The following is a 23,776-nucleotide window of genomic DNA, read 5'->3' as shown; positions in this document are numbered from 1 at the left end:
GAAGATGGTCTGCCCGGGTGCACCGCCACCACCAACCGCTCCCTGTTGGATCAGACATTCAGATCACGTCTGCAGTCACTGGAGCAACAGCACACAGGCCTGCCGAGAGATCAGACAACCAGCACCGTCTCTGAAACTAGCAGAAGCCTGTTGGTGACCGCGACAAGCGGAAGCCGTGCGAAAGACGAGAGACTGCCTCCACGTTCATCCACCTTCGTGCTTCTCATTAAATCCGAAACCACTGTCACTCCCTGAAAAACTCCTTAGTCCAGGCCATTCTCTCTGAAACGTTCCACATCGCTGAAGATTGTGCCTTTGGTCAGCGTCCAGCACAAGGCGTCGTGTGGAGAGCTGCAAAAAGAGTGGGGAGGGGCGGGGGGTGGGGGGATGAAAAGGGGTGGAGTTGGGTGGGCGCTCCTCCTACTGCTGCTCAAAAGCCCCGCCCCCTTGAGCCTTTCCCATCGGGGAAATTGTTCACCTGGGAGCAGTAAGGCAAAGGAGGCAAAGGAGGTCACCATGCTTGTATCTGGGTTTTTCATTTGTTTGTTGTGCCACTTGGCCAGCTAAAAAATGTTGGAGGGGACTTCTGGTTTATGAGGGCAGGCTAGACACATATATTTGCCTGCCATCCCTCTTGGGAGGCCCCCCTCCCCCCTCCCCAAATGTAACTATGCCAACACTTACAGAGTTTAGTTAGGGAAGGACTCAAGGTAGACATTAGCATGGTCTGGGGGGTGGGGGGCGGTCAGAAGCTGGAAATTAGGCAGTAGCTCTTAGGAACTCAGGAGTCTGCAGGGATTTCTAGTAACACGGTTACCGGTGTTCAGTCTGAGCTTAGCCGTCCTGCCCTGGGTTTGGTACAGTTCCTCTGATTTGCAAGTCATAGTAGGACGGTTCGCTGCAAACAGTGGTTCTGTTTTTCAAATACAAAAAAAAAAAAAGAAAGAAATCCATAACAGGGAACAGAAGTGGGGAGTAGTCACCAGAAAATGAGGAATTGCAGCAAATTTCTAGAAAATAAGTACAAATGCGAGTAGTTCGATAGATGAAATAGGTCGAGAAGAGGCAGCTTAGACTATCCCGGGGAGAGTTACGTAAGAGGACCCACCTTCGTGAGTGACCAGATATCTGGTAGTAACAGTTGCTTTGTGGCAGAGTGTTCACTGGGCCACCTGCTTTCCACACATGATCTCACTTAATCCTTGCAATGACCTGATGTGGTAGGAATTACTACCCACATCTTACAGATTGAGAATCTGAAATAATTCCTTAATTTCTCACAGATAGCAAGTGTCAGAGCTTGAATTCAAACTCACGGAACTTGACAGCAAGTTCCATAAAGCAAGGATTGCATCTCTGGTTCATTACCACATCTCCAAAACTTAGTTCCGTAGCTGGCACATGGCAGCCATATATAGAGGGGGTGCGGGGCCGGGGGAGAGAGAGTGTGTGTGTGTATTGGAGTACTGGATGGAAGGCTGGACAGATGGGTAATTGGACCAAGCCAAATCCAAATGACTCCAAAACCACCTCACCATAGTGCCTCTCCAGGGCTCTGAAGTACCATGAAACTCAGTCTAGAGACTATATCCAGAGATGTTAGTTAAAGCCAGAGAGACCCAGAGACTACGGAACCTTAGGAAGCCAAGTTCAGACATGGGGTGAGGAGGAGGTGGGCAGCAGGGAAGCCGGATATGGGACATTGTGGTCAGACAACAAGGGGCTAGAAATCCCCTCCAAAGCGTTCAAACAAGAAGAAGCCAAGAATTGAGAGAAGTCCTGAATGTCAGGCCTGGGGCACCATCTCAGCACAGGAACGAAGCCCGTTACCTTGTGCTCGGATTGAGCCAAAAGGCCGAGAAGCCGCGAAGCACGCTTCGGAGCCAGCGGCCCAGGAAGCCAGGTGCTTGCTATATTTATTCATGGATTTATACCCTGCCTGGTTCCAGGAAGAGCATAAGGCACCTTACAAGGACACAGAAAGTACAAGGTAACACAAATAAGAGTTAGGTGAAGCAGAAAAAGGCAAATAATAAGGAACCGGGCATAAGAGGAAGGCAGGAAGGGTGCAAATGTGCATATCTTAAAATCCCGTGCACAGGCTGCGAGACGGCCACACGTCTGCCTCTACGCTTTTTGCGGGAAGGACTCAGGAGGAGACCCCATAGTCTCCTTCTTCCCTGTCCAAGTATAGAATTACTTAAGATATAGACGTGGACATCAGACAGACAGAAATGAAAATGACAACAGCCGTAGAATGCACGGCTGAGTCGTGCAACCAAATGTTCGCCGATGCTCTCCACAGGCACGCCTCCTCCGCAGCCTAGCCCTCGGGACTGCCCTCCTGTGGGAGAGTTTGGAACTGCAGCAGGTGCCCTCAGCCAGGAGGTCTGGGGCAGAGGAGAGGGGTGCAAAGAACCCAGGTCCTCGATGCTCACAGCCCTTTCCAAGGTAAGCGCTACCCAAACAAGAAACATCAACTGTTGGCCATCCGTCCCCCCACCAGCCAGGGACTCCTCCTACACTACGAGAGAGTGAGAGGATCCACCTGGTCCATGAGATGGAAGCAAACCAATTGCTCAGGAGAAGCCCAACTCTCCTGGTACTAAAACCAGACAAAACTGTATCCCTTGGTTCTTTATTATAGAGACACTCTGTATGCCCTCAGACACGTTCTTGTGGAAGCCCTCACCGCAAGCTCCGCATCACCCCGGACCTGGCTCTGGTCTCGAGCACATGGTCCCCTCCCGACTGGAGCAGCAGACCCACAAGGCAAGATTCCAGGCCATTCTGCACGTGGTGCTGAGGAGAGACACGATGGCCCTCCCCCACGCAGCCAAGTCTCTCTAGCTCAGACTAGACCTAACCAGCTTTTCCCAACAGACTCAGGGGCGTATTTACTGCCAACAGTAAGAAGGAGAGGAGGTGAAAAAGAACAAAGAAGTAAAGGACAAAAAAAAAAAAAAAAAGAAGGAGAAGAAGAAGAAGGGAAAGTGAGCAAGCACTTTCATGTACGGTGGCATGTCGACAGCGAGTGCATAGCCCGGCTCCTGTGTCAGCACGTGGAGGACCTCCACATGAAGGATGCTCTCACTCTTCCCTCATCCCCCTCTCTCTCCCTCACAGTGGAAGAGGGGTCCCTGGATGGTGCGTGGCTGGAGGATTACCTGGATGTTAATGTTTCTTATCTGGATAAAGTTTATCTTAAGCATCAAGGATCTGGGTTCTTGCCACCCCTCTCCCTGGCCCTCGAGCTCTTGGCGGAGTGCGCCGGCCGCAGTTCCAAACTCTCCCACAGGAGGGCAGTCCCGAGGACTAGGCTGGAAGGGAGGTGTGCCGGTGGAGAGCATTAGCAAACCGATTCGGTTGCACACCTTGGCCATGCATTCTATCGCTGTTGTCATGTTCATTTCTGTCCGTCTGATTTCCACGTCTATATCTGAGGAATTCTATCCTTGGGCAGGGAAGAAAGGGACTATTGGGTCTCCTCAAACCCCTACAAAAAGATACACAGGATTCCTCTAACTGAAAGATGTTAAACCTGAGAGTGAGCTACTCCAGGACAGGTGCCATGCTTTATCTTTGTATCGTCATATTGATTATGAAAATGCCATGCACCTAGTAGCGTTCAATTATTATTCATTTCAATTCCCCTGTGATTTTCAGTGAGCTGTTATACTAGGATTCAAGAAATATGGCATCTGAGAGTTATCCAATTTTCATCATCAAAATCTATGTTTTTGTAAATCTCATCCCAGAAATATCTATAGTGAGGGCGGTAGAGATACAGTGGGTGAGAGGAAGCTCGTTCTCAGGTGGTGGTCAGAGCTTAAATTTTATGGCTCCTTGTATCATGATACTTTTCCATAAATTCTAACTCAGAGCATTAAGGAACATTTCCTAGAGTAAATGCAGGAGCTATACTTAAAATCTGTGGGGGGAAAAGGAAACTGTAGCTCTTAAGCATGAGACAAATCTCTCTCTCCCACTACTTTTCTTGAGTAAACTCAGAGATCCTCATTTGACCTGCGTTTTAATCTATTTCTGGATCCATGTGGAACAGCAAATCTGCTCCTAGGAAGCATTACCATTGTGTTATTTTTAATGTTTTGGCACAAAAACTTCCCTGACTAATAAATTATTTCCAGCTCAGCTAAGCCTTCCACCTAGGACTCAATATTCTGTCAGCACCTCTTTGCTCACCTCAGAGCCCTTAGAGCAGACAGGAAGCGATGGGTACTTCATCTGTAAAGTTCTTCTCAGAATAAGAAGAGCTAAGATGAACTTCTGAAGACCATGGAGTAACTTCACACTCTGTTTACCAGCTTTCTTCAAAATCTTTCCTTTTCCTTAATCTTCAAAATCTCTCAAGGAATTATTGTCATTAAGCTAATTTAATGAACTGATGTAACTATTATGGGGGGAAATTAGAAAATATTAAAGTCTAGTCACTTCCTGCTACAATGGAATTGAAAAAATAACAAATGAATAGCCACATCCCACACAATAAATAACTGGACCACCAATTTACATGTAAGAAAATACAGGCAGTAAATTAACAAGGATAGAAATGCTTGCCTCAATAGCAATGAAACTAATGCCAATTTAAATAACTTCAGGTTACCATCACTCATCTATTTAAACAATTATTAAACATCCAGCATAGCTCCATTTCTTCCCTCCTTGTGGACATACTATATACTACAACGACATACTATATATCGTTATAGGTATCATATATACTCACATATAATCACACATAATATATTACATATAACCATATATGAGATATAAGACCTCATATCATAAGTAATCATATATTATATATAATACATCATATTATATATGGTGCCTCATATATATTATAAAGCCAACAATATAATATTATAATTATTGCTTTAAGCAGTCATTTTAAAAAATTAAGACATGAAAAGAGAGAAAAAAACCTTTTATATTCTCAGATTTACCCACGTATTTAACATTTTTGGTGCTTTTCATTTCTTCCTCTGGGTTCAAGTTACCATCTGATAGAATTTCATTTCAGCCTGACTGACTTTCTTCAATATCTTTTTAGGGTAGGTGTTCTAGCAACATATTCTTTCATCTCTTGTTCATCTGGGGATGTATTTCTTTCACCTTTATTTGTGAAGTATAGCTTTGCTTGACACAGAATTCTTAGTTGATAGGTTTTTTCTTTGAGCACCTTGACTATGTCATCCCACTGCCTTCTAACCACCATCGTTTCTAGTGAGAAACCAATCCTATTGCTTTCTGTTCTGTATCCTTTTGTTCTTCTTGTTTTTAATATTTCTATACTCAGATCCATTTATCTTGTTTTCCATGATATTTTCATCTCTTTAACGAGAGAAATTTATTTTATTACCCTCCAGACTAAATTTCGTATTGTTTCTTTTCGGATTTTGCAAAGGTTTGTGGTATTGCTGCTGTTGTAGCTGCTCGTTTAACTTTTCAACCTGTTTGTATCGCTTTGTATGGACGGTGAGTGGGTCCAAGTTCATTCTCCTCCAAAGTCATAGCTTCTTGTCCTGGTACTGCTTCAAATCTATGAAACATCCAGCTGTGGGAGGTTTAACTGAAGTGTGGATGCAGCAGAACTAAGCACTGGGAACCTGCAGAACGCAGACAAGCAGATGGTATTAGCAAGGTCCAGCAAGAGGTGGCAGGATGAACGACAGATGGGCAGGCCTGTCAACAGAGATCCGGCGACACTCAGAAGCATTAGCAGGGGGATAACCAGCAGCCTGGACATCTACGGTCAGGTTAGCAGAACACAGCCAAGTGCTGGGATCAAAGCAGGAATCCAGTGTGACTCTGTGGAAAGGACTTGGGCTTTGGCATTAGAGAAGCATATCTCCCTCCTGCTAGTGTGATCTGGAGCAAGCTCTTAACCTATCTGAGCCTTATTTTGCTATCTATAAAATAGGGCTAATAATACATATTATTATTGCAGGGTTGCTGTCAGGACTAAAATCAGTAGTGCACTAGGTGAGACATTTAGGTGTTTAATAAATGGTAACTGCCTATAGCATCACAAATGAAGGAACTGATAATATAAGAAGGGCCTCATTTCTAGAGGACCTGTCAAAGCACAGATGCAGGGAGTGGGTGAACAAGGCGACGATTCAGGTCTGAGAACTCAGAACCAAGATAAGATTCCATTTACCTGCATGAAAGCAAAGAGAGCTGCACTGCGTTCAGAAGTCACCTAAATATAGTATCAGGACTCCTCACATTCCTATTTGAAGCATCTGATGACACGGATACAAAATGAACAACATTTAACAGTTTGTGAAGTTCTTTTTCTGCAATGCGGCCAAGACGTTAACATCCTGTTCCAGTTCCCATGACTCAGTAACAAATTGCTCCAGAATTTAGAGGCTTAAACCAGAGACAACATTTATTTTGCTTACAAGTCTTCAATTTGGGCAGGACCTGGTAGGGCGGCTTGTCCATGTGCCACTCAACATCAGTGAAGGTGATTGGAAGCTGAGGACTGCAGTCATCTGAAGACTTTCATTCACATGATGCTGGCTGCCAGCTGAGACCTTCACAGGGGCTGTTGGCTGGAACACCTACTTGTGGCCTCTCCATATGACCCAGACTTGGACCTGGAGTCCCTCATAGTATTATGGCTAAAGGTGAATGGTGAGAGAGAGAGAGGAGATTCAATGGGAGAAACATAAAACCCTATCCTTGATGGAGGAGTGTCCACATTACAATTTTAAAGAAGCGTGTTGGGTGGAATATACTGATATAACCATCTTTGTAAAGAAAAAAATCTGCCACTCAGCTTTGAAAAAAATATGCAAAAACTTGGAATCAAAAAAAAAATGAAATTAAATTGAAAAAGTAATTTGATCTAAGTGAAAAGTCATGATTCACAGAATGATATATAATGCAGTTTTGCAGCTGTGCATATTAAGTCATTATTTTGGGGGACAGTCTTCTTAAAATAATGACTAACTTTTGAAGTAAATGCTAATGCTTCTTAAGTAGACTTTGTCTCCTGGTTTTCATGTAGTTGTGATATTACTACAGCCTCCTTTAGTGTATGATAAACTTCTACAAATATTTGTGCAAGTTATACATTATCACCAACTTTCTTGAGAAACAAAAATTCAATATTTAATATTTCATAAAACATGAACTTTTGTTTTTTGAACTCATCACCAACAAGAGTTTATTGCAAAATTAACAGGTAACCTCAAGCAATAAAATAAATGACTTTATTTATTTTACTATAATACTATGGAATATTACTATTTATTTTACTATAATACTATGGAATATTACTCAGCCTTAAAAAGGAAGGAAAATCTGACAAATGTTACACAGATTAAACTTGAAGACATTATGCTAAGTGAAATAAGCCAGTCACAAAAAGACAAATATTCTATGATTTCACTTATATGAGGTATACAGAATAGTCAAATTCATAGAGGCAGAAAGTAGAATGGTGGTTGCCAGGGACTGAGGGGAGAAAGGAATGGAAAGTTAGTGTTTAATTGGGTGTAGAGTTTCATGAATAATGTTCTGGAGATGGTTGGTGGTGATGATTGCAGAACAATGTGAATATACTCAATGACACTGAACTATACACTTAAAAATGGTTAAAATGGTAACTTATGTTACATATATTTTGCCACAATAAAAAAAATGTAAGAATATAGATAAATAAACTGATGTATATTTATTCCACATACTAAATGAGAAGCCATTGTTAAAGAGATATTCAGAATACTCTGCGTGCCCTATGGAAGGACTGTTCTGCCCCCATATCTTGTACATATTTTGCTTGTTATACATAACCTATAATTTTCCAAGTTCCCCACTGACCCCACCAACTGGAAGCCTGATGGCTTCATGCAACTTGTTCATATGAGCAGCCAGTGGGCACACCAGGTCGCTGGTCAGCGCCAGTAGCAGCATCAAATACCTCATCCACCAAAGTGGAAAGAAATAGCTACCTATGGAATCAGGGTGCACTTTGTTTTATTGGTGAGTATGTCCTCATACAGCATGCTACACTTGAAAGGGAGGTGTTAGTAACTTTGCAACAAGAATGGGTTAGGAAAAAGGAAAAGTGTTACCACAGTTCATCTTTCAGATTTAGCACATACTAAGGTGAGAATTCTTTTCCCTACAGGCTCCTTATCCACTACTAGACAAGACCATGACAGAGGTGAGAAGTTCCCCATAGAGATGGTACCAACCTATCCTAGATTATTTTAATGCAACTATTAACAATAATGCCCTCTTTAAAAATTAAGACATCTAGGAAAAATATTAAATGGAGGAGGGGGCTACATTTTCATAGCGTAACACGGGACTGCCCCAGGTATATTGGGACTTATGGTTGCCCTAAAATGGGGATAGAAATTAAACATACCTGATTACAAGAATCGTTGTAAGAATTAAATGACATAATGATGTGAAAGCATCTTGTATAATCTGAAGTGCTATAGATATTTCTATATATTGATCCATGTATGTATTCCCGTCCAGTGATTATTTCAAAAAGAATGTTACCATCATTTTGTAAATTTCCATAAAGTATCTTGCTGTGATTTTAATAGGCGTTGCATTAAATCCATGTATTAACCTCGGGAGTATTGTCATTTTCACTATTTTTTACTCTTTTAAATAAATAGTACGGTATAGCTCCCTACTTACTCAAGTCTGCATTTATTGTCCTCATTAGACTTTTATAGAGTCTTCAAATAAATCTCCTTGTCCTGAATTATATTCATAGCCAAGGCTTTAATGTCCTGTTGCTATGTTAACAGAATCTACATCTTCATTGCATTTTCCAGCCTTTCATCACTAGTATATAGGAAGATGTTTTTGTCTGTGTGGTAAATTAATCTTACATCCTTTCCTCACATGTTCACCCCACTTGATATCTTTTGCCTCCTGTGGTTCCAATTCTAAAGTCTCTACCTCAAGTTTATTCCCTGAGCATCAAACCCCTCTCTACAACTCCGGGCTGCCCAGACACCCCACAGGTACCTCAAACTTACGATAACCCGAAGAAAATTCATCTTCTTCCCAGAATCTCCTCCTCCTTTGATATTTAAAATTTCAGTGAGCCACATATACTGTTGTACATGACGGAAACTCAGAAGTCAACCCTGACCCTGTCTCATCTTTCACTATCACCACCTATCACACACCAAGTCCTGGACACTCCACACCCTTCATATCTCTTGAACTCAATGTCCTCTCTCTCTTAAGTTCAAGTCTTGGAACAGATCATTTTTGTTTGTTTGTTTGTAACTGTTCTCCCTCCTTCCATTTTTGTCTGACTCTCCCCTTCCCCTCAATCCCTCCTCACCCTTACACACACTCAAGTTGCTGTTCACACTACAGCCAAAGGGATCCTTCTGAAACCACACTGCTCCTACGATTAAAATCCTTCCAAATTTACCCATAACTTTTAGGATAAAATATAGACTTCATCCTCCTTTGAGGACAATGCACAAGACCGGTGGCTTGGTGCCTGTTTATATCTGCATCTTCATCTCTCAACCCTGAACCACCTGCCCAGCCCTCATCCCCTTTATCATAGTCATGTTGATTCATTTCTGCTTCCCAAAGCAGCCATTCTGTTGTCTGGATTTAGTATGATTCACTTTCTCTCCATTCGGGAACACTCAGGTCCTTCAGGTCTCCTTTAAGAGTCTACCCATGTCTCTCTCTTCTGGGTAAGACTCCACAGTCTGTCTCCAGAAGCAAAACTCATGTGTGCAGGAGGTGGGCATCTCTGAAGTGGGCTTTTTTTTTTTTTCTTTTTTTGGCCATCCCACGTGGCTTGCGAGATCTTAGTTCCTTGACCAGGGATTGAACCCCAGGCCCACAGTACTGAAAGTGAGGAGTCCTAACCACTGGACCACCAGTGAATTCCCCTTGAAGTGGGCTTATACCAGGGACAACACAAGATGCTCTCTGCTCTTGAAGTCAGAGGAAAAGCAGATCACAACTGAAACAGATCAGACCTTGAGACGTGATGGTACACGAAACCAGGTATCTAAAATGGGAAGTGCAGCTCACTCTTATATTTGTTTGGCGTGCATGGTAAGAAAAGCAAAATATTTGTCACAATGGACTGAAAGCAAAGATCAATCATGGAGACAACTCCCAGCTCTGTGTGTCAGATTAAGACTCCTCCCACTTCTGCCAGGGTTGCTGGTGAGGGAAACAGATGGTCAGTATAATAAAGTGTGAAGTAAGGATCAGAGGGTCCGTGACATACCCTCACCGACATGGGAAACCTATTGTTTGTTGCTTGTTTGCTGGTTTTTAATTACCAGCTTAAAGAACAAGGTGTATTGTTCTGGGGTTATCATCTCCAGCAGTACAATGATTCAGAGCGAGTTTTATGAGCCCAAGGGGTAGTCTACTGGATTTCATGGGGGTCATCATGGAGGGTGGGAGTAGCAAAGATGCCAGTGGAAGATGTTTTTAATTTGATTTTTCAGTAAGCTTCTATATTTAAATGTGTTAAAAGAGGAACGCATGAACAAACCCTAGTTTCACTGGTTATCTCTCAGTTTGCCAGCAAATTCTAACATAGTGTAGGGGGAGAGGCCACTAACTTGTTACACTGTAATATTACATTCCCAGTGGACCATTTACCCTTCCTGTGCCACTGACCTCTGCCGGGACAAAGCAAGGGTGGTCAGGGAGGGCAGTGCATTTTATTCACACCACCATATGCACTCACTTGAAATTGCATTTTAACTTTGAAACTAACTATGTTAGTTTCAAGAGTGTAACAGCAGAAACTAACACAACATTGTAAAGCAATTATACTCCAATAAAGATGTAAAAAAATAATAATAATAAAAAAGAGTATTTCTTGTATTCAGCTACATGCTTGATTCTGATTTTGTCACTGTTGTTTAAACTAGGAATCAGCCCTACTTTTTCTGTACTAATGGATCCATCTCATTAAGTTTATGTAATATTCCCTATATTGCCCTGTAAACTTCACCATTTTAGTTTGTTTTCTCTTTCTATCTTACATAGATAGAGTGTAAAAATATGTTAAACACTGTTTTGTTTTAAAAAACCAAGTGGAATATAATCTCTTTTTCTAACCTCATCTTCTTACTTTTACTCTTATTAACTAAGTAAACATCTGGCAGAAATAGGACATCAATCTGTTTGAGTTTCTATCACTTTACTTTCCCTAATTGCCTCCTGTGATTATACCTTCTTTGAAATTTTATCTTAACATCTGGTAGTTCTCAGAGAATGTAATTTAATTCGGTGATTTACAAACTCAATCAGGTGGCAGACCTTTTGTAAGTAGTTATGATATTCTTATATTCATGACAACATCATAATATTTTAACAAATATTTATTGAGTATCCATTATGTGCTAGGTTTGGAGGTGCAATGGTGCATCAGTTCTCTTTTGGTGCACACCAAATCACCCCCCAAATTTCGTGGCTTCAAGCAACAACTATATACTGTTTCTCACTGTTCTTTGTGAAAGCAGGGCAGTTCTAGTCTGAGCCAGTGGGGAAGACCTTGGCTAGGCTTGCTCACGTGTCTATGGTCAGCTAGGAGGTTGACTGGATGATCAGTTAATCTAGGGTGACCTCACTCACGTGTCCAGCAGTTGGCAGGTGCTGGCCGAGGTACCTACGTCTTCTCCACGTGGCCTCTCATCCTCAACACTTAAATGTCCGTAAGAATCAAACCATTCAATTAATGATGATTGTATTTTCCTAAGATTTTCTAATAATATTTAATTCCTATCTATTCTCTCATATAGCAGGAATGGAAGTTTTAACAAAGAATTTGATGAGGGAGGGGAGGAGAGTGTTAAATTGAGGAAGTTATGTTCTTCACCTTATTTTTCTTCATGTTGGGAATATATTGCGATCATCTTATTAGTGGGACACCTTTATTTCACAGTAGGGCATTTGAGAATGACATATCTAATTTACCTGTTGATTTCATTTTATAACATTAATCTTGCCCTTTGAGGAAGTCCTGGTCTATTTATCTCTTATTAGTGTCTTTCATCTACTTAAGATCCATAAAATCCCTTGTAATGATCTTGCCAACTGTGAAACTTTGCTGATAACCCAAGTGGGCTTCTCCAGTCCTGGAAATCATTTTCTTCTACTTTAAGAGAGTAAGGTTGACTTGACAAGCCTTCATAATTATGGTGATAACTCTATTTCTCTTCATTTGCAGAGGTCAATTTCCCCTCCAGCCCTACATTTCTCTGAAGCTGAGGATCAACAAGATTATTCTTATTTTAACATATTTAGAAGTTTTTCTGTTTTCTTATTAACAACTTGTCAGTGTCCTTTAAAGTTGGTAATATCGTGACAAGGGCGTATCTGCTGAGTGGAATGCTGGGCCTCCTATGAGATCAGAAGGTTGTTTTCCACACACTTAACAAGGGTTTATTGAGCACCTGCAGTATGAAAGGCATTGTGTGGGGCACAGCAGGAGTTACCAAGATGTCTTACAGAGTCCTCACCTACAACCGTACACTTATTCTCCTGGCTCTTCTATTGCTTCACATGCTCTGATTATTCACAGATCCTGTCATCTGTGTACATTTTCTTTGTATTAGTTCTCTCTTGAAAACTTAGCTCTGATGGAACTTTGCTGAGTTGGACATCCTCAGTTCTTTGTAGGGCAGTGCCTCTCTGCCACTTTTATGGATTTTTTTTCTATTATCATTAAGCATAATATGAATTGCAAATGTCAGTTATGTTGTAATAGGATGGTGTACAGTGTTGACTACTCACTAGACTAGCTGAGCATTGAAATTGGGAAAGGGTCTCCAGGCTTAAGTCTGGGAGAGAGTATAGAGTGTGTTATTCTACCCAGAGACAGAAGCATGACTACAGTTCTTTCCAGGAAAAAAAAAAAAGAAAATGTTTGTTTTAAATTATGAATCGCATTGCTGCTTACACTACTAGCTCCAAAGCTGATTGACGTGATGGCACTCCGAGGCTCTGGAGTGCAAATTTTAGTTCCACCCCTTGCCTGTTAGATGACACTCACTCTCTAAGTCTCAGTTTCCTCACCTGTATAATGGGGGTGACCACGAAATCCAACTTAGAGAGCCGTGTGGGAAGTAAATGAGATAATCCATGTGTAACATTTAATATTGTACCTATAGTGAATTTAACATTTAATAAATAATAATTACTTCTATGTCCGTCTCCAATACTGGCATTTAATAAATGAAAGTTATTTGATTTTTCAGAAGTGTTTCATTGTAGCTTATGAATTTGGCCTCATCAACTATTCTCATGATGTATTCATACCTCTGATTAGGAAGAAATCATGACCGACTAAGCTTCGGAAATACAGATGTGAAAAGACGTCAAGTAAATTTATTCCATCCCAATGGTGAGCCAATATTTGGTCACTGGTCACATATGTCTTTAACTGTATTTGAATAGTGCTCCAAACAAAAATTTAAATATTCATTACTGGTCACATATGTCTTTAACTGTATTTGAATAGTGCTCCAAACAAAAATTTAAATATTCATTACTTAATAAATGCTATTTTATAAATCATTAGAAAAGTAACTTCCTAAGAGTCATATAATGAGATGGAAGATTTCAGCACTTCTGATTTACTTACAGGACTTTATATACAAATCTGAAAAGAGCACGACTTTCAAAATTCACAAGCAAAACAAAATGATGATAATATTTAGCTTTTAAAATTTAGACTCAAAAGCTTTCATACAATTTACAATTCTTTAAAAATAAAAAACATTGTACTCAGAGATAATATCCTTATAAAACCATAACAGTAAAATTAAATGCCCAATATAAATTCTGAGAACAGCCAAAGAGAAAATGAAATGAAATGAAAATTTGTATTATTGGGTTTTCTCATTCAGAGCAAAGCTGTTCAGTTTCTGCAATATTTGGAAGCTATGAGAAAGTTTTTCACACCAGTGTTTTATCATTTAAATATGCAAAATGTGTCTGATGAATCCTGAGGCGACAGAGAAGACAAAAGTGAGTTTACTGAGAGATAGACTCCCCCTCCCAGTTAAGTCGCTAATCCTGGGGTTTTAGGAAGGTCTCTGTGCCTGAGGAAGGAGTTTAACACCGTGTTCCTCTGAAGTCCCTAGAGCAAGTCTGAGGTAAGGCACTGAGCCGTCTGTGTGTGATACCAGGGACAGAGGCTCTCAGAGAGCAACACACATGTAGATAAAGAACTTTATCCCCCACTGGAGTTTGAAAAAGAAGACCTGATGTTTGAAGACACTAAGAAGATTAAAGCCTAAGATTTTTTTTAAGCTTCAAAATACTATCATCCAGATGGTCCTTATTTAGAGTAGAGAGTTTGTTGGTTTTAAACGTATAAGAAATCTTTAGACTCCCAGAGCGTGACCCTCACCGAACGTGACTTTTATTTTCACTTCTCGGGCAAAGCTCTTGTCTGTGGCCCCCAGTGCAAAGTGAAGCCTCAGAGAAATTCCACACTGAGTCAAGGGTTGTCAGGAGGAAGGGGTGTGGCACCTGGAGGGAGACTGACATGTCAAGCAGTTGTCAGCGATTGTCAGTGGGATTCAAGCAACAGCCACCGCCAAGTTCAAGGCGTGAAAAATAAACCCCATCACCACTCCCACCAATTCACTCACTGTTTTCTTTGCTGGTTATATAGGCCAGAATGGAGGGGAAAGTCTGGTTTTATTTATGTCCACATAGGACAGGGTTCAACAGCCAAGCTCCATATGCATTTGAGATGGGGCTTCTACCCGAGGAGGTGAGGAAGAAGGTGATTTCAGGTACAGCAAAGAACAAAAGGAAGGTTGGAGGTGAAGGGATTTCAAAACTTCATTCACTGAGGGTCTAGTTGAAAACAAGGTGACTATAGTTGATAACATATATCGTATCATATAATTTTTTAAAAATTTATTATTTTATTTATTGATTTATTGATTTTGGCTCTGTTGGGTCTTCGTTGCTGCGTGCGGGCTTTCTCTAGTTGTGGCGAGCGGGCTTCTTATTGCGGTGGCTTCTCTTGTTGCGGAGCACGGGCTCTAGGCACGTGGGCTTCAGTAGTTGTGGCTCGCAGGTTCTAGAGTGCAGGCTCAGTAGTTGTAGCACACAGGCTCAGTAGTTGTGGCTCGCGGGCTCTAGAGCGCAGGCTCAGTAATTGTGGCACACGGGCCTAGTTGCTCCGCGGCATGTGGGATCTTCCTGGACCAGGGCTCAAACCTGTGTCCCTTGCACTGGCAGGTGGATTCTTAACCACTGCGCCACCAGGGAAGCCCCATATAATTTTTTTAACCTTTTTTTTTAATTATTTTTTAAAAAATATTTATTTATTTATTTAGGCTGCGCCGGGTCTTAGTTACGGCACGCGGGATCTTCGTTGCTGCGTGCAGGATCTTTAGTTGCGGCATGTGGACTCTTAGTTGCGGCATGCATGTGGGATCTAGTTCCCGGACCGGGGATCGAACCCAGGCCCCCTGCATTGGGAGTGCAGAGTCTTACCCACTGGACCACCAGGGAAGTCCCCACATAGTTTTTTTTAGAACTTCATTCAGGTGTCTCCTCAGAGCAGACCACCCGACATGAGATAGCCCCGCCCATCATTCTCTGCTCTTTTGCCCTGCTTAATTTGTCTCCATAGCACTTATCACTCTCCAAAGTTGTATTATGTAGTTATTTGTCTATTGATTTTTTTTGTCCATTCATCAGCATTTTATTGATTATTGACTCTGGCAGGCCTATTCCAGGCACTGAGATTGCAGCATTGAGTAAAACAGACCAAGTGTCTGCTCTTATGGGACTTAATCCCAGTTAGGAGCGAGGAGAAAGACTGACAATGAGCAAATAAACATGTAAATAGACAATCTGTTAGGTAATGATAAATGCTCTAGTGAAAAAATAATGCGGGAAACAAGGATAGGGCATGACAGCATGTAGTGAGTAGCAATGTAGACAGAATCATCAGGGAAGGCCTCACTGAAAAGATAGCATTTGAACAAAGCTGAAGGAAGTGAGGGAGAGAGACACATGTGACTATCTGGAAGGGAGGAGTATTCCAGGCAGAGAGAACAACAGGTGCAAAGGCCCTGAGGCAGGAATGTGCATAGTGTGTTCAAGGAACCCAAGAGGACAGTAGGCGGGGAAGAGGAGACAGCCAGAGAGGGCTGGGTGATGAGATCACAGCTATACAGGTATCAGATCATACAGGGCTGTTGCAAGGACTTGGTCTTTGAGTGAGATGGAAAATCTTTGGTGTAGGATTGCAAGATAAAATACAGGGCATCTAGTAAATGTGAACTTCAGATGGATAATGATTTTTTTTTCTAGTATAAGTATATCCCAAATATTGCATGGGATATACTTATATTTTTCAAGTATTTATTGTTTATCTAAAATTGGAATTTAATTGGTCATCCTATATTTTTACTGGCTAAATCTGGCCACCCTACACTGGATGGTTTTGAGCAGAGGACTGACATAATCTGACTTAAGTTTTAAACGGGATTGCTCTGGTTGCTGAGTTGAGAACAGACAACAGGGGCAAAAGTGGAAGCAAGGGCTATTGGATAATTCGAGAAGATGAGACTTTTCCCAAGTCAAAGGAATGAACCAATGAATGGATGGATAGACAGATGGTACTTTAGCTTGACTAGAATGTGGGGCAAATTAAAGTGAGCAATGGAGATCATGCTGGAAATGTCCAGAGGGGCCAGATAAGAGAGGGGAGCTTTTAGTGTCAGGCAAGGGATTTGTACTTCACATTTTAAGAAACGGGAAGCCCTTAGAGGCTTTGGAGCAGGTAAATGATAGCAGAGCTGGGTTTTAGAAGGACACTCTGCTACCATTGCATTGAAGAGGGGCGATATTAGACAGAGATGTTACAGAACTGTTCCATCTCTGATTTAGAGATGCCAAGGGCATGAACTACGGTAGGGCCTGCAGGATTGTTATTCTTTAACTCTAGAAAGATGTTCTTCCTTACAAATAGGCCCAGTACCAAAAATGTTAAATATGTCTGTGTTCCTACAATAAAAGCAAAATCTGTGGAGAGTCATATATCTCAAGAATTCATTGATCCCAATGATGGGAAGATCACCCCCAACAAACACACACCCTCCCCTGGGGATACATCTATCTGAATAACCCAAATGCCCTCGTGTCTGCCCCACAAATGCCAACATTCCTTCGCAGGTAACTTCATCCGACATGGAGAAATAGGGGATAATCTCTATGAAACCATTTGGTGATCTGTCCCTAATATCTGTTTGAAAACCTCCATGTGAGCAGGCAGTTCTGAAGGCTGATGCAGAGTGGCTGGAGGCTGTGCGCGTGCCCACTTTCTAATAGCAGCCCCGCTCTGTGCAGGACTCTCCCTTCCCCCGCAGGGCCATTGTCTCGGGGAAGTAGCTCTTATCCCAGCCCTAGGCATGGGGCTGACTGGTCGAAAGCCTATTCCATCCCTGTGTGTGTAAAGGGGGAAAGAGTAGAACGTGACTGTTACTCACTAGCAAATTAACAGGAGGTAGAGGGCAAGGGGTGGAGGGAAGTTCTGGAAAAAGCATCCTTCTCAAACAGGATTTAGGAAGAGCCACTCTCACTTCTGATTCTAGACAATGTAGGGGCTGAAGGTGATGAGGCCAGCTCAGAGGATGGCGGGACGGAGAGAAGGAAAGAATCTGGTCCTTGACAAATGGCTGAGCCACTGACCCAGCAGCCAGAAGCCAGCCTGCCCCTACATCCCCGCTGGCTGAGATACTAAATGCCTTGCGGTTTATGCCACTGGGTCAGGAGTTCTAGACTTGCTGCTCACCGTGTCTTCACCGCTAGACCCAGCACAGGATGCCAGGCTCTGAGCCCAGCAGCTCTCAGATGCTGACCGTGACCTCAGATGCACCAGGACTGGACCATACTAGCTCATTTCCAGCCCCTGTGCCCACCAGCAGGGCACTGGCCACGTGTGAGGGGAAGCCCCATTCTCCACGTCTAGGAGGGGCCTCCGCAATGGGAACCCTCCTCATTTCTCCCCACCTACCTCTTACTCTGCCCCGGAAGACGGGGAATGATCTGATTGCTGAGCTTGGGAGAAAGAAAAGAGATCTCTTAGCTCAGCTTCTTCTCTCCCTCCTGGAGGTGCCATCTCTGCCCTTGTGCTGTGCCAGGGATGAGGTGAGCAAGTCTAATTCAAAAACGAAGTACCAGCAAGCCCACTTGGCCGCAGTTCAAAGCCACTTCTCCAGCCTAGCTGTGTCAGGAACAAACACGGTATTTTGACCCGTGTCTGTCTGAGCCCAGCGTCACCCTCTTCATTGGTTCTAAACTCGGGAAAGAAAGACAGGGCTATTGTTTCACCCCTTTGTATTAAGGTAAAAGCTAAATTGCTGTAACGATGTGGCCAAACAGGACAGTGGCTTAAATAAGACAGAGGTGATTTCTTCGCTCACACATAGGACAGGTGAGTGCTCTAGATTTTCATTCATTTGTGGACCCATGTTCTCCCACCTTGTGACTTTGCCATCCCCGGTGTCAGTGTCACACACATGCTGGAAGCTGCATCTTTGCCACATCACATTCCAGTTCACAAGGAGAAGAGAGGGTGGAGGGACAGATGCCCAATGTCGTACGCCATGACCCAGAGGCGACGCACGTCAGTTCCACTTAACTCCAAACCAGTCCCATGGGCACCCCGGACTCCAAGGCAAGTGTGTCTCTAGCCTAGTGGCTCTACTCCGTAGACCTCTCATTTCTTTGGATGAGTCACTGACTCCAGGGTTTACTGTCTCCTTCCACAAGATAGAATAATAAAGTCCACTTAGCTACACAAGGCTGGGCCATAACTGAACATCGGTGAAGAGTGTGGTCCTTCCTGGACAATGTGATTCCCAGGAAGCAGCTCCTTCATATCAGTGCTTCTGAGTCGTGCTTCATGGGTTTCTCCTGCCCATTCCAGGAGGGGAAGGAGCTGAGCTTTGTCCACCCAGCTTCTGTGATTGGGAGTCAGGTGCCTGGTGCACGGCAGACGCTTAATGGTTTGAACAATGAATGAATAACTGGGTGGGTGGGTGGGTGGATGGATGGATGAAGGGATGGAATCAATCCTCTTCACAGTCTAACACTCTCTCCTGTGGGCTAGGCCAGAGCACCACACCTGTTCCAAAGTGGGCAGTCCCCAGGCAAGAACACTCTGAAGCCTGGCCAGCAAGAAGCAACACCTAAGTGGAGAAAGCATGGCCGAGAATAGTAACTTTTTTTATACCCTTGTTCTTTGTTTTCTTTGCCGTGATGTCTTGCTCTAAAGATGACACTGGCCGTGATCTCTCCAAAACTTAAAAGTTCCCCCAAACTTCCCTTCTCTGAAGTTTCTGCTGCCTGATGTTGGCTATTTCTCTGGGATTTAAGTCATGAAGGAAGAAGAACAAGGTGTGCGCTTCGGGGTGTAGGGGGTGTCTGTGCACGAAGGCAGGCCCTGGGGAGGGCGGTTCTGCACACCTGCTGGCACTGCTGGCGCTGCAGCCCTGACCAGGCGACAGGCCAGTCACAGCAGCCAAGAAAGAAGGAGCACCTGTGGACCCCAGAGGGATTTCCCAATCCCCAGCACGCAGCAAGCCAGCACGCTCTCTCGTAACAGCCCAAGCTCCACTAACAAGTTCAATGCCTCAGTTTCCCCTATAAGAAGGTCAGTTCTCTCTATCTGTTTTTGTGTCTTAGATATGTTGATATGTATCGTATTTTAGATTCCCCATATAAGTGATATCCTATGGTATTTGTTTCAGTTTCTGACAAACCATAATGGAAAAGACTATGAAAAAGAATATATATACAAAGATATCTGAGTCGCTGTGCTGTATAGAAGAAATGAACACAACATTGTAAATCAACTATACTTCAATACATTTTTTTTCAAAAAAAGAAGGTCAGGTACCAATTCATCACATTTTGAGGAAAATGAATAAATAAGGAAAAGACGAGTCAGGGGTCACATAAATGAGAAACTGGACTTGGGTAGCTCTCCCCGGGCTCTTTCCTGAGGCCGGTACTCACCCTTTGACTCTCTGTCTCTACGACCCCATCATTTACATCACTCGTCTCTCAAACAGCTCAGACCCGTTGAGAAGAATAATCCTCCGCCCCACCTTCTGAGTTACCCTCTGGAGAAGTTCCTGGAGCCTGCAGTGTGAGCAGGCCCATGAAAGGGCTTTGCAACCATGGATCTGCCCTCTTGGTAGTGTCCTCTGATAGACTTAAGAAACCTCCTTCGTACAGGAGGACTTGTCCTAGTGAGCAGGTGAGACACCTAAGGAAGAAAGGAGACTTCTCCATGGAAATGCTTTTATCCTCCTGAGTAACCCTCTCCAGGGTGGAGATCAAGCCCCAAGGGCTACAAAGTAGAAGGTAGCATCACCTTGCACTTGGAGACACTCTTTCATCTACCTGACCTGAGTTGAGAGGGAGAGAGGGAGGAAAGAGGGGTATTTTTTTTAACCTGTTTCTGAAACCTGGTGATCACAACCAATGGTATCCCCCAGCCCCTCCTTCAGGAAAGGACTTCATCGGAAACTCCTCGGAGCCAGGACGCACAGGGCGCCTCAGCTGAGGCCCCATCAGGCCGGCCTGGGAAAGCCCCACACAAGGGGGTGGCAGGAAGCGGGAGCCAGGAGGGACAGAGGTTGCTGAAAGATCAGAGCAGGACTCCTGAATGTCCTACTGCCTGTTTGTCGTCAGTATCTGAGTGCAGGCTCTCCACTTGCTATGAAAGGCCCTGATAATTGCCTCAGAAAGCAAACATTTTGTTCCTTCCAAGGAGAGACTTTTCTTTTTAATACAATTCTGTAGGAAGAAGCAGAACACTCCCTCGCTGAGGTCTGGGGATTACTGTGCCTATGGGGTCTTGGGTATACAGTGCACACTGCGGTCTGAGGAGGTGCCCTCCCGGGCCCTGGGCTCCCCGCCCAACACGAGGATCTCTGGGTTTAAACTGACAACGTGGGCTTCCGGTCCTCCCAGCCCTAGCAGGTGTGCAGCCAGAGCACACGGTCTGTCACCACCGCCCAGAGCAAGGCCACTCCAGATCGAGGAGACACAGACAGACAGAGCCCCTCAGCCTAGCACAGGTTGTCGGTCTGAGGCGCGTCGGAATCACCTGCGGAAACGCTCACCACACAATGATCGGGTCACACCACAGCCATTCAGCCAGGATTTCCAGGGGTGGACCCGGACATCACACCCCAAGTATGCTCTGGGAATCTGAGAAGTTTTTCAAAGTACAGATGCCTGATTCCCAGCACCCAAGTTTGAGAAGCATGTTAGTAAAAGCCTCCCAGCAACCAGCCCACAGGCTGCTGGGCAAGCGTGTTGCATTCCAGGCCTGCCCCTCCTGAGCGCTCTCCTCGGCCGCAGCCTAGACCCCGGGGTCCGCAGGCATTGGCCAGCCTGTAATTTGGGGCTGGAAACACCGACACTTAAATAATAACGCTAATAACAACTGCCACATGCCCTGGATCAGGCATTCTGGAAAGAGCTTTTACCTATATTAGCAAATGCCATCCCCTAACCCATACAGGACTCTCCTCCTGAGACAGGAAACAGTTTCAGAGGAGTTAATTGACTGCCAAGGTCACACAGTTATTCAATGAAAGTGCCAGAATTCCAATCTAGGTCAACAGACTCCATGGTCTGAGCTTTTAACCACTTTGCGTCAAATTTTGTGGATTTTCTTTGCTGATATCCAAGGATCCGAACCCCCTCATTTCTCCAAAAGCCAATTCTCCAAATCACAAGTTTGCCAAAAGCTAATCTGTCAACTTATCATGTCACTAAAAATCTCCACCAGCCATCTAAGGGTTGATAGCCATCCACGGTGCATCGCTGGTTTCAACAGATTTTGAGGATTCCACCCCCTCCCCCCAGGGTTTTCACGTTGCTGTACCCAGCCTGGTGGAGGAAGGCGGGAGGCCTGCCCCCCCACGGCAGCATCATTCTACTCCTGATGCTGGCTCTACGTAGGGCCTGTGTCCCGCCTTCATCAACACCTGCGCACGGGCCCCCGACCTGTGGGCCCCGTGGCAGTCGGGGACACCCTGCCTTTGGCCAGGTGCTCGAGACAGAGAGAGAGAGAGAGAGAAAGCGGGGGGACAGGGGAATACCCCAAGCACAGTAACAGAGAGGTTTCCCTCCAACCAGCCATCCTAGACCTGTCAGAAGCTATTCCTCTGTCACTTTGAGGTAAAGTCATCATTCACCTAACTGATTCTCAATGAATCGACAAGAGCCCTCCATTCAAACCTCTGTGCATTATCCTGGCATCCTGGCTCACCAAAGGCCAAGCACAGGTCCTGCTGTGTTATGAACGCTTCTTCCCTTCCCTCCTGCAGCAGACTGGGAGTCCTTCAAGGGCAGGGACCCCCTTTCACTTCTGTGCGTCCAGCACCCAACGCAATAGCTCTCTGACTATTAGAGTGGGTGACCTTAAAATTTATCATTCAACCTAGGACACGTTGAGGGTGGGAAGCGGGGTTAACTGGATGGGATAGTAGGACAAACAGCATAAATCAGGACGGCTCTGAGCAATAGGAATCATGGTCGCTCTATTTGTATCAATAGTAGACAATCAAATGTTGGTTGGATTAATCAAGTCACGCAAATAAAAGACATTCATGCAAAAAAATTATTAATAAAAATTTTTTTAAATTAAATTTTGATTTAAAAAGTAAAATAAAGACATTCATAGGATTGGCCCACTTCCTGTCAATTGTATGGTTTGGGTGTCTCTCCACTGAGATAGGGCTTTCCATGAAAAACTCTGGGCGATAGGAACCCCACCCGCACTGAGTGCCAAAGGGGCTTGTCCCAAATCTACGCTCTGGGCCCTGGTTCCACTGCAAGGCTGATGGTATAGCTCCCGGCACAGAGTGAACACTCCACAGCACCTGCTGAATCGAATTAACACACTTTGTTAAAATGTTCATGTGGTTGAGGTCGAGGATGGTTGAATTGTGTCCCCTAAAAAGATATGTGCAAGTCCTAGTTCCCGCTAACTGGGAATGTGACGTTATTTGGAAATAGGATAACAGGGTCTTTGAGGATGTACTCAAGGTGAGATGAGGTTATCTTGAATTAATCCAATGATTGATGTCCACATAAGAAGAGGGAAATTTGGACACTAACATCCACCCAGGGGAAAATGCTATGTGAAGACGGAGGCAGAGGTCGGAATGATATATCTACAAGCCAAAGAATGCCGAAGATTGCCAGCAACCACCAGAAGTTAGGAGAGAGACACGGAACAGATCATCCCTCAGAGTCTCCAATAGAAACCAACCCTGCTGACGTCTTGATTTTTTTATTTCCCACCTCCGAATTGTGAAAGAATAAATTTCTATTGTTGTAATACGCCACCCAGTTTGTGGCAATTTTTTTACAGCAGCCCGAGGAAACTAATACAGATGGCACATGCTCATTGTGAATGAGAATAAAAATAGTAGGACAAGCATCACCTGGCAGGCAGTTCCCCACTCTCACTGCCGCCCACCTCTCCAGCCGCCTTTCCAACTACACGCCTCTGAGCATCTTCTACGCCTGCCACGGGGACTTGTTCATGCTTCAAGGACATGTTTCGCCATTTCTCAATTCTGCGCGTTGGCATATGCTGTTCCCTCTGCCCTTGTCTTTCACATCCTAGGTTGACAGCTAACTCTGAAATGAAGCAGGACCCTGTGGTCCTTCCCCCCCCACCCATGTCCTCCGCCTGCCTTTTGTCTGT

General features: G+C 44.0%; 1 protein-coding gene across 1 annotated transcript in view; it reads right to left on the bottom strand.

Moving 5' to 3' along the window:
* Positions 1-2,472: 2,472 nt before the first annotated feature.
* RNGTT (RNA guanylyltransferase and 5'-phosphatase) overlaps positions 2,473-23,776 on the bottom strand; it is a 327,759-nt gene continuing 306,455 nt past the window's right edge. The window contains exon 15 of the mRNA XM_082405977.1: positions 2,473-6,653. Within this exon, the coding sequence (XP_082262103.1) occupies positions 6,648-6,653 (6 nt within the window). The 3' untranslated portion in view covers positions 2,473-6,647. The remainder of the gene's footprint in view (positions 6,654-23,776) is intronic.

This window comes from Balaenoptera borealis (assembly GCF_965194805.1).
Source record: "Balaenoptera borealis genome assembly, chromosome: 9".
Lineage (NCBI taxonomy): Eukaryota > Metazoa > Chordata > Mammalia > Artiodactyla > Balaenopteridae > Balaenoptera > Balaenoptera borealis.
This window is presented reverse-complemented; position numbering and strand designations above follow the sequence as displayed.